The sequence below is a fragment of the Perca fluviatilis genome, chromosome 23 (assembly GCF_010015445.1).
Source record: "Perca fluviatilis chromosome 23, GENO_Pfluv_1.0, whole genome shotgun sequence".
Taxonomy (NCBI): domain Eukaryota; kingdom Metazoa; phylum Chordata; class Actinopteri; order Perciformes; family Percidae; genus Perca; species Perca fluviatilis.
In genome coordinates, this window is record NC_053134.1 from 7,391,571 (window position 1) to 7,406,452 (window position 14,882).

Below are 14,882 nucleotides of genomic sequence, written 5' to 3' on the forward strand. Positions count from 1 at the left end.
TGCAGGGCTTCCATATGTCCTGAATACATTCTTCTTTATTTTTACCCACAAACATGTTCCTTGTGGTGTACAGGTTGCATGACATCAAGTAATAGTAAGAAGATGCTGAGTATAAAAAAGACCATTAGAGACAAGGGTTCCCATAAACCATTACAATGTGCTGCACTGTAGACTTTCCTCTGCCTCTCATGAAACATGTCTTTGTGACATAATGGGCCCTGCAGGCAACAGAGCGACAAAGATGCAAAAGAAGAGAAATGTCAGTGGAGATAAGGACGAGCTGCCTGTTAGCATTACTACTGGAAAACTCCAGCTTGAATAATGGGAAAATCTGATTAAAGGAAAAGACATTTTGGAAATTATTTTAGAGTTAGATAAGATAATACCACTCTAATATCTGTCTGTTGGATATGAAGCTAGAGCCAGGAGATGGTTAGTTTTACTTAGCATAAGGACTAGATGAATGGGGAAATAGTTTGCAGTTTTTTAACTTTAGCTAAGATTAAATGAACAATGTATAGCATGCTAATTAGTGAGCTTTAAAGGTGCTGGTAGGTGTATTTCTGAACTTTGGACAGAACCCTGCTACCGGATCTGTTAGCTAAACTAACTGTAAATGTCACTATCAGTGCACTTTAAACCTGCAATAAGTACTTTTTTGGCCACTTTGGGGCAGACTTGTTAGCTTATTTACACATCCAGCAGTTACAGAGGAGTCATGTTTGTGTTAGTCTATATCGACGACGTTTCATTTACGGGACTGTTCAGGTGCTGCCGGAGGTTTCGTCCGGATGTCCCTCATTTTTGGCTGGATGTCCCTCACCTTCCACTTTCTTTGTGTTGCCATTTTTTTTGGGGTAAAATTGTCATCACACACTCAACATCCATTTTAATTCTAGATCTCGCCTCCTTACGTGCAAATGTTCCACCAAAACAAATTCCTTCCCGAGGCTTTTTTGCAGAGGCACCGTTGCTGCGTCCAGGGTTAGCGCCGGCCATGACTATTGTGATTGTTTTAAAGAAATGCCGATAAACAAGAGCACATTTTTCTCCCATTCCAGAATGTTGTGTGGACTAGCCAGACCCTCCTCCACAGTGCTGTGGAGCTAGGTCTGGCAATGCGAGACTATGTTTGTGTCCACCTGATGGATGAAAGTCCAATATAAACTCTTCTTTTAGATCTGTTTTTGGTCTCCACCACCTCCTGAGGTGGATTTGTCTCTTTAGCTGCTAAATGCTCCATTATGTTCACCAGCTGGTCTCTTATTGTGTCTGTCTAGTATACAGTGTTTTTTTTTTGGGCTTTATTGCTGAAAACAGCTGCATAATGACGAAAACGAAGCTATGAGAGAGGTGGGAGTGAATTAAAACGTTGGTGGCCAGAAAACCAACACAATGAGCTAAAAGATGTTATAAAGCTCTCTCTGAGAGAGAGAGAGAGAGAGAGAGAGACATAGATATTAATGACTCACTTAGTTAATATTTCATGCTCTGTTGAGGGTTTTTAGATCATTAAGTATGAAAAATCAAAGTACACTGAACAAACTGAAGAATCAGCATCTTGTCGGGAAAGAGTCAGCAACATGAACTTAACACATCAGCTAATAACCAAAAAAAAACAACTCATGTGATCTGTAATGGTACATGTATACAGAATGTCCTTATTGGTTTATTTTTAACTTGATTATTAACGGTTGAACCAAACGGCTGGAGCATTCAACGGACGAGTAGTGATTTAAGAGTCCAACACAGAGTCAATACAGATCAAGTTACAAAACAGAAAACAACATGTGACTCAAGCAAACCCTCTAAAAACAAGAACTGGCTTGAAAATACTTCACCACCACCAATGGGAAATTGATGTGGGAGCTGAATGGATTTGTTCATAAATAAAAATAGGGTTTTCAAAGGCTCCTGAGAGTCAAGTTAATGTGCTGTTGTGACTGGTCGTTTCTTTGTGTGTCAGGAAAAAAAAAAATCACTTTGTGACACCAAAATCCCCCCTCTATCTTCCCCACAGTGCTGCGAGACTGAAGTCAAGGCATCCATCAACACCGGCAGCCAACATAACCACATCTCCACCTCCTGCTGCCAGAGGCTGAGGTAAGTAACGCCCTGCTCTAAACTGCAAACACACTCACAACACATATATTACCTGCCATTTTTGGAAACAGTTTACAAAGTGCTTTGATGATCAAACCGAGCAAAAAAACAAATACTGATACAAAAAAAGAGTCAAGTAAAATCAAGAAAAGGTATGAAGATACGCAACATTAAAAGAATTCACAAAAAAAATTACCTTTTAGCAGGGATTTAATAATGACAGCCTATCAGCTATTCAGGCAGGTTTTGCAAAATCGTTAAAGACCCAACATCACCTTGATCTTTAAGGAAAGATATTAAAATGCTAAATTAAGCTCAGTCTTTAGATCAGAGTCGGTGCACTGGCTGAGAGGATGTGACATTTTGTTCTCATCTTAATTTAAAATTAGCTCTAAAAAAGGTAACCGCTGCTCTCTATTGGCACAATATATGTCTCCAAAATGCTTGCTATTAAAATCCTAACTGCACAAACTTTTGATTGATTGACACTTTAATAAAAAGCTCACATGATGACATACGTATAATGAGAAAATCTGTTTCTGGGAGATAGCTTAAATGAAATGTTCTAAAATGTTTTTGAACTATTGAAGATATTGTGTGTGTGTGTGTGTGTGTGTGTGTGTGTTTTTAGACTGGTGCCCAGCTCACCATGTGGTGAGAGCAGCTCAGTGACCGGTCTGCAGCTGCAGCTGGGCAGACAGATGGTCCAGTGTTCCGCCTACGTCAAAGGTAAGAATATTATTTTATCACACAGTGGTTATTACAGTGGTGATCGCTAATTGTCATTTTTTCTTATATAACTGTATTTGATTTTACATTATAATTATTTTAATTAGCTATCAAATTACCTACCTTAATTGCAAAATCTAAGGGCTTTTTACATAACTCTTAATTATCCTAATTTATCAAATTACATCACATAGTCAATGTCACACAGTTAAACAAATACAAATCTGAATGATGAACACTTGTTTTGATATTACACTCAAAACCGCAACTGTAAACCCAATAGTGGCTCACTGTCTGCAGACCATGAATATTTGTAGCATATGTTACGGCAATCCATCTGATAGTTGTTAAACTGCTGCAGGTGCGGCTAAAAACTCAATATCTTTACCTTAGGGAACATTTGATTGGTCACAAATGGTGCCGGTGATTTAACAGTTGTCACAACACTCTGGTCATACATATAATGAATGCAGCCGCAGCTCTAGTAGAAAAACACAAGTTCACCTGCTTGAGATTTTGAGTTGGATATGTGCTCGTCTCTGTACTTAACATTCAGACAGCACATTGTCCTCTTGGAGCACCCAGGCAGAAATTACCATTAAATAAAAGGACAGCTGGGTTGTCAAGAATGAAGTAATTACCAATATTTTTAGGCAAATACACGTTTTGCTTTTCCACTTTATATTGCCAATGCAGCACGATAATGTTGCTTGCGCTCTTTATGAAAGCTTTTACCTCTGCTCTAAGGAAAATCCCCTGGTGCAGAAAAAGATAATTATCATAAGCAGTAATTGCCATTACGGCTGAACAGACAAAGAAAGAGCATTGCCAAATGGAACCAAACTTCATAAACAGACAATCCAGTGTGTTACAGTCACCACAGGGCACTGGTCTAAAGACACAACATCAACTGCAAATAATAAAAAAAAGTGGTCCAAAATAAGGAGAGGAAAAATGACATCTGCATCATCTGTGTCCCTTTGCATCACAATCCATCTCTGGAAGGGAATACCAGAGTTTATTTTTGTCATGAAGACGGTTGCTTTCCTTTTAAGGACACTGTCCACAGTCTGTTTTCCAATGTCTTCTTGGACTTAAGGTTTGTTATGTTCGGGTTCTGTTTTTTTCTGCTTTTGTAAAAAAAAAAAAAATCACTTCCTGTGCAGGTAAATACAGACTTTATTGATGTTTACGCAATTATTTTAAACCATTTACACCAAAAAATAAATCAGAACATATATAAAACAAAAAAAGAGACAGACAATATGCTGCAATAAGTCAAATCCAGTCTTAAACTTTTAACAAGCTGCTTTTTTTTGTGTATTTGATGTTAGTAGTTTTGCTGAGTCCAACAAAGCTGCAGCATACAGTTCACTAGTTTGTTAGGTTTGATGAAATCCAAGACAAATATGTTGTCGATACCACTCTCACATTTGGCCGGTAAATATGAAGCTACAGCCAGGAGAACCAGGAGAACATTAGCTTAGGGAGCAGGGGGAAACCAATGGTAACAAAATCCACCTACCAGCACCTCTAAAGCTCATTAATTAACACATTATATATAGTTTTTACACTTTGCTTTTTACACGGATTAACCAAACCGGATATCAAATTCTTTGTATGTATTTACACTTACTTGGCCATAAAGCTGGTTCTAATTCTGATATAAAGTATTAATAGTGAGCTTAAGAGGTGCTGGTAGGTAGATTTTGTTACCTTTGGACAAATGCTAAGCTAACCAGCTGCTGGCTGTCGCTTCATATTTACTATACAGACGTGAGAATGGTATCAAATTAATAATCTAATAATCTAAGAAAGTGAATTCATGTATTTACAAAAAAAGCCCAACTATTCTTTCAAAAGTCAGATCTTGTTTCCAGCACCCCAAACCATTACATTATAGAAATATTATTGTGTCCTTGCTTTGATTTATCCTGTACTTCCTCTTGTTATCTGGTCCTCACAAAGATAAAAGAACAAGACCGCATACACACCATTATTTATGTTACAGTTCTTGTCTGGACCTTCTCCTTAATTCCTCTGCACCAGTGAATAATGCCTTTAATTCAATCCCTAAGCCTGACTCTTTCATGGACATTAAATCCTCACTGTACTCCAAAAATCTTGATGCTACACAACTCACACCCATCCTAAAAAGTATATATGCTTATCAGCACTCATTAACACAGGAATTAATAATTTAGTTGTGTTGACGCTTTAACCTGGATTCAGGCTAATGTATGCATGTTCAGATGAGGGTGTTCATGAATGGGAATCATAAAGCAGTCTTTTTCTTTCCTCTTATCTTTCCTTTTCCACTTTCAGAGGATGAGGCGTTTGAACTGTGCCTGGGTCTTCAGACTCTGTTGGAACTTAAAGTAAGGTCTTCATTTGATATTTTGTGTGCCTTATCGTGAGCCTTTTTTGGCATGTTTTTAAAGCAGCAGCCTGAAACATTCAGGGAAGAATAACAGAATTACCATTTCAGGGGGAAAGATGGAGGCACAAATTCTTAAAAACAGATGTACTGTATGTGGTGTTATCTAAGGGGAAATGCTACATGGTGTTATCTGCTAGATCCCCACTGTGCAGGTAAAACCCAGATAAGACCAAATTGAGGACATATTGTGATGTGGAATTTTGGAATTCACACATTTGAAAATGCGATTTAAACCCCATGAAAAGACTCACTGGCAATCTGAAGGTAGTGATCTCTGTTATTTCAGTATTAAATAAATTCTGCATCCGGTTAATATCCTCCTAAAAATGTAATTAAAGTGCTACGTCATGGTATTAAAGGGAACATGAGCTTGTTTCTTTCTTAATTTTGTAAATAAGCCCTGAAGGACTTTGTAATGTAAGATGCACATTTCCCTCCAAGCTCACCCCAGTGCTAAGCTTTCGCTACGAAATTCCATGAACAAAAAAGTAATGAATTATAATTACTGGCATAAATTATCATCAGAGATACTAAATTCTCAAATTCCAGCTTCTCAAATGTGAAGATTTGCTGCTTTTTTGTTTTAACGGTTATTAAACTGAATATTTGGGGTTTTGGATTATGGTCAGAAAATACAAGTGAAGTCAATTGTACGGCGTTTTGTACAGCGTCGTTTAACGGAATGCCATTTTTCAAAATCTGGGTCAAGTGAATACAAAAATTGCAGTCGCTATTGTCGCTACGTTTTAGTATCGGCTAAGCTGGCTTGGAACCTCGACCAAGGTGGTACTAAAAGAAAAAGCACCAGGTACTATCCACAACTTTTCTTTTAATGGAAAACTAAAAAAGAGCAAGTTGAGTTGAGTCAAGCCGTACCAGGCAGTGGACAAACGCTATTAGACTGAAGGACATTTACATATAACTTCTTTTAGCCTGAGTGTCCTTTAACAAAGCACTATCTACTTCAGACCTAAGGGAGTAGAACTATCTTGTATTTCACAAGAAAAGCAAAATATGAAAAGCCTAAAAAAGAAACCCCTTTCTTTTACCCTTGGGAGTCCATGTTGGGAACCACTGATGTACCATACTATGTTTCACTACTATGTGTCCTCTCCAGGGCTCAAAATTAGCACCAGCCACCAGCCAAATGCTGGTAGACTTCCTTCACTCACCAGCCCAAAAAGCATTGTTAAACTATTGAGTGGCTGGTAAAATTTAAACATTCACTAGTCATTTGGCTGGTGGACAAAAAAAAGTTAATTTTGCACCCCGGTCCTCTCACAGTGCTCCCTTGACCTGAGCAGCCGGGTCCTGAAGCTGCAGGGCTGCGGCGAGGAGCTGCCCTTCCTGAACGCTTCAACCGACAGCCAGTGCCAACACGACACCAACGAGAACCTGTGAGCCCGACTCGACGGCGGCGACCACTTCCTCGAATCTCGACCGGTTGCAGCAACGTGGCGCGATGCCGTTTGTGTCTGGACGAGTACGATCAGTGTCTTTCACACACTGCCAGAACATGGATGACCATTCACCACCGTCGTTCTTGAGTTTACATCATTGTGTTTGTAGAATTAAAACATTCACTATGATTATCTCTTATATTAAATTAGTCTAGTTTACAGAGTGGGTGAAAGCCAGTTATGAGCCGATCCGATCTCTGAGAGTCTAATCATTTTTTATGATTACGTATGTATTGTGTATTGTACATTGTGCAATTACTCTGCTGAGCTACGTGGGTACACTAATGCTCTCGAAAAAGGGAAAGCATTATAATCATTTAAAGTGAACTTTAGTGGAATATTTTGTGATTTGGCTGTACAATAATTACTTTAAATCATCAAGTAAATGAAAAAAGTGTTAACTGTAAATCATTTCAGTTTAGAGGGTGAAAGGAATTGTTTTATATTTTGGGACACATTTTCTTACCAGGTTAAATGAGAAGATACCTCGCTCATATCTGTAGGGTAAATATGAAGCTACAGCCAGCAACCTGTTAGCTTAGCTTAGCATAAAGACTGGAAACAGAGGGAAACAGCTAGCATGGCTCTGTTTTCCCGTTTCCAGTCTTTATGCTATGATAAGCTAACCGGCTGCTGGCTGGAGCTTCATATTTACGGTACAGACATGAGACAGGTATAGATCTACTCATCGTATTCTCATCAAGAATGTGAATGAGCATATTTCCAAACTGTCAAACTAGTCCTTTAAAAATAAATATGACCCGTCTAAAAAGTGTCGGTACTCAGGATCCCCTTTTCAGCATGCTAAAAGGAAATTTTAAGAAGAATTTTTGAAGTCTTGTGGGATCAGATTTGGAAAAAGCTACCTCTTTAAGTATGGAAGCCCATTTCCATCAATGTGATGAAATAAAAGATCCTGTAAGTCATTATAATGAGTTAGTCTCTCAACATAATAAGTTAGAATCTCAAAATAATAAGTTAGTATCTTAAAATAATGAGATATCTCAAAAGAATGAGAACTTTCTCAAAGTAATGACTGTTTATTTTGAGAAGTTTCTTATTATAATGATTTATGGGTCTTTTTTTCGTCACATTGGGCAGAAATGAGCTTCCATATATAAGAGACAAGGATGGGTTCTCATCTAGAATTTCAAAAGATCTGAGGAAAACACCACCTTTTCTCATGTACTTATATTTAGATTTGTAAAGCCCCCTTTGCTCTTTCTTTCCCCATCAAAAGACGGATGTGGTAACGTTTTCCAGGAGCACACTTCCAGTCTGTCGTGACAGCCTAGACTAAATTACAGATAGTTCCCCAGCAAAACATATTTGACTCAGCTACAGAAATATCCAAAACATTCCATCTGCATGACTTTGTAAAGTTCTGCCTTTGTATAAGTGTGCATGTTTGTGTACTAGTCTGATTGTGGCTGAAGGGGCTGTGTGTGTGTGTGTGTGTGTGTGTGTGTGTGTGTGTGTGTGTGTGTGTGTGTGTGTGTGTGTGAGTGAGTCGAAGCAGGGTTTTTCATGCCTTGTTTATGGCTTGTGTTTCACACGGGAAAAAGTGGAATATCTTCCCCAAACCGGTCCACCGAGCTCCGGTCAGAACAAGCTGCCCAAAGCCGACCCCAGCTGCCTTCCCTCTGCCTCTTTCAGGAGATTCTCATCACTCGGCTGATGCTGCGCTCTGTGCCAAGGCCCCTCTTTAAGCTCATCGTCCTCTTCATTCAGAAGGCTAATGTTATTCACCCTGACGCCTCATGTTTGTCACAAGAAAACAAACTCCCCACTACAGTGCCACCTGCCTCTCTTGTCTCTCAGTGTGTTCATAGTGTGGAGAATCAAGAACTGCCTCAGATCATGCGGTGTTTTAATAACACCTGAGCTGTACCTTGCATTTTTGACTGTGCTACAGTATCCATCCTCCGCGGAGGTCATCCACACGTAGATTGGCAATGTTTGTTTCTCTTTTGATGTACTAGTAACCTTTGTACGCTGTATGAGAGAGGAATTGATGTATGACAGAAATTTATTTTTGGTGTTTCTCTTCTTCTGAACAGTATTTTCTCTGCCTAATAAAATCATGTATTCTGGCTAGCTCTGTTTGTATTCATAATCTTAATATTAACTGACACAGCGCGGAGGAGTGACATGCCTATTTGGAAATGCAGAGCAACATTATGTGAAAGTGCAGCTGTTTAAAATCTCTCAAATTTGAACCAGCAGAGGTTGTGGGAGGGCTCCACTAGAAGACACACTAGTTTTTATTGGACCTCACATTGATTCCCATGGTCTGTACTCACAAAACACCCCTGTACTGTATGTGCCCTTCACTGGTACATCCTGCTATATAAAGGACTCTGTCATGTCAAATCACATAGCAGATGTTCCCACAGCACCAGAGGGGTTCGAAAGTTGACCCCTTTGGCCATTGAAGGCTCCCATCTCGCTGTATTGCCCTTCTTCCATGACACAGATAGAAAAAGTCTGTCAGAGTCTCAAGTCCAGTTTTAAGTCCTAGGACAAGTCCAAGGCTTAGGTATTTATAAGCAAATTGCAAATCAAGATCATTGTCTCTGTCTCTGAATGCTGACCAGATTGATGTGTTAACGGTGTTTTTTAACTTAACCCAGACCTGAAGTCCTTTCCATGCACAGGCCTCATAATTGAATATTTAAGTTGGTGTTTAAATATGATGGTGGTGTTGGTGTTTAGCTGGTGCTAAACTGATGAATCGGCAGAAAATGTAATTGATAACTGAATAATTGTCTAACTCATTTATCAAACAAAAATACCATGGGTTGGTACAAATTTAGTCATACAAGTCTTCCCCTGTGCTGTATTATTATATTACAGATGCCATTGTGACAAGCACAAGAAAAACAATATTAGACAGCAAAACTAATGAGTAAACCTACAGGTGTACAGATAGAAATGTCACAAAATGAGTCACCACTCAACAGTTATTTTTTTGTTCAGGGACACATCTGCATTAAATTGGTATTTCATTTCTGGTTTGACACAGCTGTTTCCTTACAAACTACATTAATCTTGTCAGAGCTGTCAGACGATGCTATTTTTTCCCGTTAGGCTCAGTGTGACAGCTCCTGGCACCAGTAAGCAAAGCAGGGAACACGGGGAAAGAACATTACAGGAACATGAAATTACAACAAACCTTGTTAGAGAAGATCCCCCTCATTACGCCCCCTCTCTTGTTTTGAGTCACTTTGCACACCACATCCTGTTAACACTGCAGCAGGTAACACTTCTGCTATGAAAGTACTATATTCTCTATAAGACACTTCTCTTTGTGTTGGTGTCTTTAGACATATACATAGCAGATGCTGTCTTAAAACCACAAACTGATCACTTAAGACAGCGCCAGTCATGAAAAGAAGAATGGGACGTGTTGTGTCTGTGCAGTAGAGATGTTGCATAAATCAGCCTGCCTCAGCCTCCCATACAGTATGCATGCAGAAGCTCTTCTCTTTCAGAGGGCAGATGATGACTGGAGATTGCAGTAGAGGGGGCACACTGATCTGCAGCAGCATGAGTAATTTAAATATCTACACAGAGGAATAAAATCACACACACAGCAACAAGGGGATCTCCCCAGGCTATGGCTCACGAGGAATAAATTATCTGAGCTAGACTTAAAGTACACTCTATGTGTGCTTAACCACCCATGTTATTGTATTCATGGATAATTATAGTTAAGCAAGGTCAGGTGTAAGAGTAGAAATAGTCTAATCACAATCGTTATAGTTACTGTAGTATCTGCTTCCAACAATTCAGTCAAGTACCATCTTTAGCTATTATTTAATGTTGTGCATTTAAAGGAGTCAGCTTGGTGGTATTCTACATTTTTCTTCAACAAACCCTTGTGAAAAAAACAATACCATGAAACTTTTGACTTGATGATGGCATTAAAAGAAAAGTTAGAGGATCACAAAATTTATTACAATTCATACTGAGGTTGTACAATATTTCACAACAATCTATGCAATAGTTGTTGAGATATTTTAATCTGACCACCCAACATTGATCTTTAGAACTACAGTATGCCGGCTATAAGTGAGATTTTAAGCCTCCATACGAAACTCTAATTTGCAGTTTACGTTTTGGCTTTTCTCTCTACTTCACGATTGGAGTCTTTGGAAAGCTGGTGTGGGCGGAAAGACTTTTCCTTTGTCCCAGACCTTTGATATAAGCGCAGCCAACTCCTCCATCCAGACCCTCATCAGAGCCTGTTTATTTACTTTGCCTCTCACCAGAAATAGCTTTCTATCTCTTTTTGTCCTCCCATCTCCTCCCTCCATCTGGTGAAGGCAACCCCGAAGGCTCAATTAACTCAGTGGGAATGACCCACAAGCCTTAACCCCAGAGAGTGAAGTCGGGCTGTTGTGAGGGGAATATTGATTAGACCCTCTATGGTGAGGCGGCTGTTATGTAACACAGTGCCAGTGAGTGGGAGATCCTCCAGAGAGGGTTGGAAACAAGACAAAACATTTAAGCTCTTGTCCAGAAAGAATCACACTGAAATTAGCATGCAAAAAGAGAAACACTTATCATTTTAGGCTGTAGAGAATAGGGGTAAAAAAAGATGAATGCAACATTCATGTCATGTCAGAGTTACTGTAATTACTGCACACTTTTCTGTACTGCAAATACCATTCTCATCCAAGGCAGAATTACGACTGGGATTTTACTGAAAGCTACAATACATCCGACTTGGCACCGAATAATATGGAAGTGCCTGAAAAAGCAAACAAGCATGTAAGCCAGCAGCTGACATGTGCATGTTTTTTAAGCATTTAGCAGCATAACATGCTAACACATTCTAATGTATGTTAACACTAATTTCAAAGTACAGTTGCAGACGGGGGGATACAGACATTAGTTGTAGAGGTATATTCTGTCACGTCCTGAAGTGTTGCACAGGTAAAGTTTGTTGGAAACCACTACAGTACAAAGTAAGTACCATAAGTGCATACCCTCCTTTCTGTGGGAGAGATATTCTTACTTTTCTTGCTGTATAAAATAAATCCTGTGCCATAATTTATTCTGTACTGCATCTAAAAAAAAGCACTATGAAATAAATCCCACATGCTGAAAATGATGTGGGATTAATTAAAACATCCCTTTTCTATTTTTCTTTGCATGGACTACATTTCATACTTTATCTCAAAGTGAGACAGAGTTAAAAAGAAGTATTAGCCAGTCGCATTTGAGGCTTGCTGTTCCACCGATCAAAAAACTGGTTACAATTTTTAACTGCATCCATAAAACATAGGCTATGAAAACCACTTGCAGGCTACTCTCTATAATAAAAGCAGCCAGTCAGATTGAAATCCTCCCTGCATCTGCTGAGATAAAACCACTGGCTATTACCGCTGCCTGTTGTGCTGTCATCCTGCAGCTATCCCCTATTGAGCATGATAGGATAATGAAACGCTGCAGAATTAAGCCTGACGCAGACAAAATTGGATGCTTTTAATCAGTGGTGTCAGTGCTCTCAGCGGCTCGGAGCTGTTGATGGAACGTGATGGAGCTCATGTCAAGCCCTCCCCCCACTTTGGATGCTGGGGATCCAGCTGTCTGTCAGTCAGGATCAGATCCATATTACCACACCCAGCTTCCACGCTGCCACCAGGACCAAACATTGGCCCTGGGCAAAGGCTGAAGAGGGGGATGTAAACTGGCACAAAGGATGAGGACAAATAAAGAGTTACGCCGCACAATATAATGCCATAACCACAAGGGTCCACTAATCTTAAATGGATAGTTTGGAAAAGATCCAAACTATCCATTTGATACAAGCCTTCTGTGACCGCACCGACTTTGTGAAATGAAACCATCTGGAAATCCCCCTTTTTTTTTATAAGAGGACAAAAAGGTTGGGAACCCCTGTTTTAATCTCAAACAATGCATTGTATTTAATTATCTTTTTTGGTTTAAAATATACTAATTTGTGTATCCTCCACGTGATTCAGATCCACTTCACTTGGCCAATGCTAACAAACAAACAAGCCAAAACGAAACGTAACCTCCGAGTTAACTAGATACTCTAGCTGTCATGTAAATGTAGTGGAGTAAAAAACAACAACGAATATTTCCCTCTGAAATGTAGTGGAGTAGAAGTATAAAGTTTCTAAAATGGAAATACTCAAGTATAAGCCTACCTCAAAATTATATTTGCATACAAGACGCGCAAATATAAACAAGCTACAGACTCTCAGGTGTTCTTGGCATGTCTCCCACCTCCTACAGAGTTATAAAAGCTCTAAAAACGAGCTTTAACTAAAAACCCTGATTCATGGTCTTTCAAAGCCTGCGAATAATTATCTCCATGAATCTAAGCAAACACAGTCATCCCTGCCATTTGTGAGTCATCAGCATTGTATTGAAAATGTTTTCAGATGTTTAAATGGAAAGCGTCTTTGTGAGTGAATGAATCACGCAGCCTGGTTCAACTTGGATTGCACAATCAAACATAATAGCTGCATTTATTTACCTGAAATGTTCAGCATGGTCAGGTATACGGGTGCATCAAACGAGACAACAGGTCAAAAAGTCTTGATTGACGAGGATCATGACTAAGTTGTTACAGTGGCAGCCATGATAAAAGCTGTTTTTTTTTTTTATGAAGTGAAATGCAAAGTTAGGGAGCTTCAGTGCTTCCTCTACTCATTAAGCTTTAGACATACGGGACCATCCTTTACCAAAAAATTCAAGGACTGTAGGTAATATGTGTAGTGAAATGTAATGTGGCATGCTCATGAGATTGTGCTCAAAGACTTTGGAAAGAAAAGATAAAGGATACAAATTCTAGATAAAAATGATACATATATGTAAATGTACATATAACAAGTGCAAAAGATCTGAAGACAATGTGCTGGAGATATTTCTGTCTCCGAATTCTGGGTATTAAATGAAAATGCTTGATATTGGTGGTTATAGCAACAACGTCACATACGTACCTAGGTCACGGAATTAGGTCTGTAAAAGTTGGTTGATTTAAAAAAGTTGACCGTTGACATTTTGTTCCACCCTAAGTGAGATTCCTGTGTTGGATTAAATCATTCGCCACCCCAACCTGCCTGCTTATGCAGATTTTGGCCCTCCTTTACTTTGTCATCTCACTTCCTCGTTTGCTCTCACGATAATTAGGCTACTACGGCCATGAGAGGTCGCCTATAACAGCAAATGTAAATGCTGCTTGCAAAATCGACCTATGCTGTCGTTTAGATAGTGACTTAAAAAATAAATCTTTTATCAAAATAATGGCGAATAATCTTCTGTTGGTCAATTAATCAGTGGATTAATTCAGATGTGGTTGCAGCCTGATACTTAAAATGTAATAATGTTAAACGATGATAACGTTTGATATGTTACAGGAGAATAAAAACACCTTTTACTTTTACCTATTTGAGTATGAACAAACATAGGAAACCACCTAATGTTACAGCAACCAAACAAACTGTGTAGGAGTTTGCAGGAACAGTGACAGCGAAGCAGGATCAGCACAAGCACCATGACGACAGATTGTCTGAGCGCCTGCCTGGCTGTTCCCCGACACTGGAGGTTGCGGGAGGGTGGGAGGATGCAATGTGTGCTTTAGGAAGGGGTGGGCTGTCAGTTTATATTCAGATCACAGAGGAGAGTTTCATTTTTATTTTGAGAAGCGACATTTGGTTTTTAGCAGATTAAGCTTTCAAGACTCGCAAATTTAAATTATTATAATACCCTCTCTATTCATTAAAGGTTTTTGTTATAAAGCCTAAACTTGTCTTGGCTTTGTTATAATTGAAATCATGTTAGTCCTTACGCTTAGGTGATGTGTAAATGCTGCAAAACGGTTCCTTAATATTGAATTTTAAATAACGCAACATGTACAGTATCTACAGTAATATGTATCTGATACCAAGCAAAGGCTGCAGTATCCATTCATAGTGCAGCATGTAGAGAGCCGCCTCAAGGAAGTGTGGTTGCGTGTTGTCAGTTTCTATAGACAGGGTCCTCGTGATGGGTTTATTACTCAGCAACATGTCTCATGGCAGTGGTCTTTTATAGATATTAAAGCCATGGTACATGTTGAAGCCTCAACCTTTTGTGGCCTCCATAAAAAAACTCATACCTTAACTATTAGC

General features: G+C 39.2%; 1 protein-coding gene across 1 annotated transcript in view; it reads left to right on the plus strand.

The window, feature by feature from the left end:
* The window catches only part of nrip2 (nuclear receptor interacting protein 2), a 29,958-nt gene extending 21,129 nt beyond the window's left edge, over positions 1-8,829 (plus strand). The window contains exons 3-6 of the mRNA XM_039792100.1: positions 2,021-2,103; positions 2,735-2,832; positions 5,158-5,210; positions 6,557-8,829. Of these exons, the coding sequence (XP_039648034.1) occupies positions 2,021-2,103; positions 2,735-2,832; positions 5,158-5,210; positions 6,557-6,673 (351 nt within the window). The 3' untranslated portion in view covers positions 6,674-8,829. The remainder of the gene's footprint in view (positions 1-2,020; positions 2,104-2,734; positions 2,833-5,157; positions 5,211-6,556) is intronic.
* Positions 8,830-14,882: the final 6,053 nt, after the last annotated feature.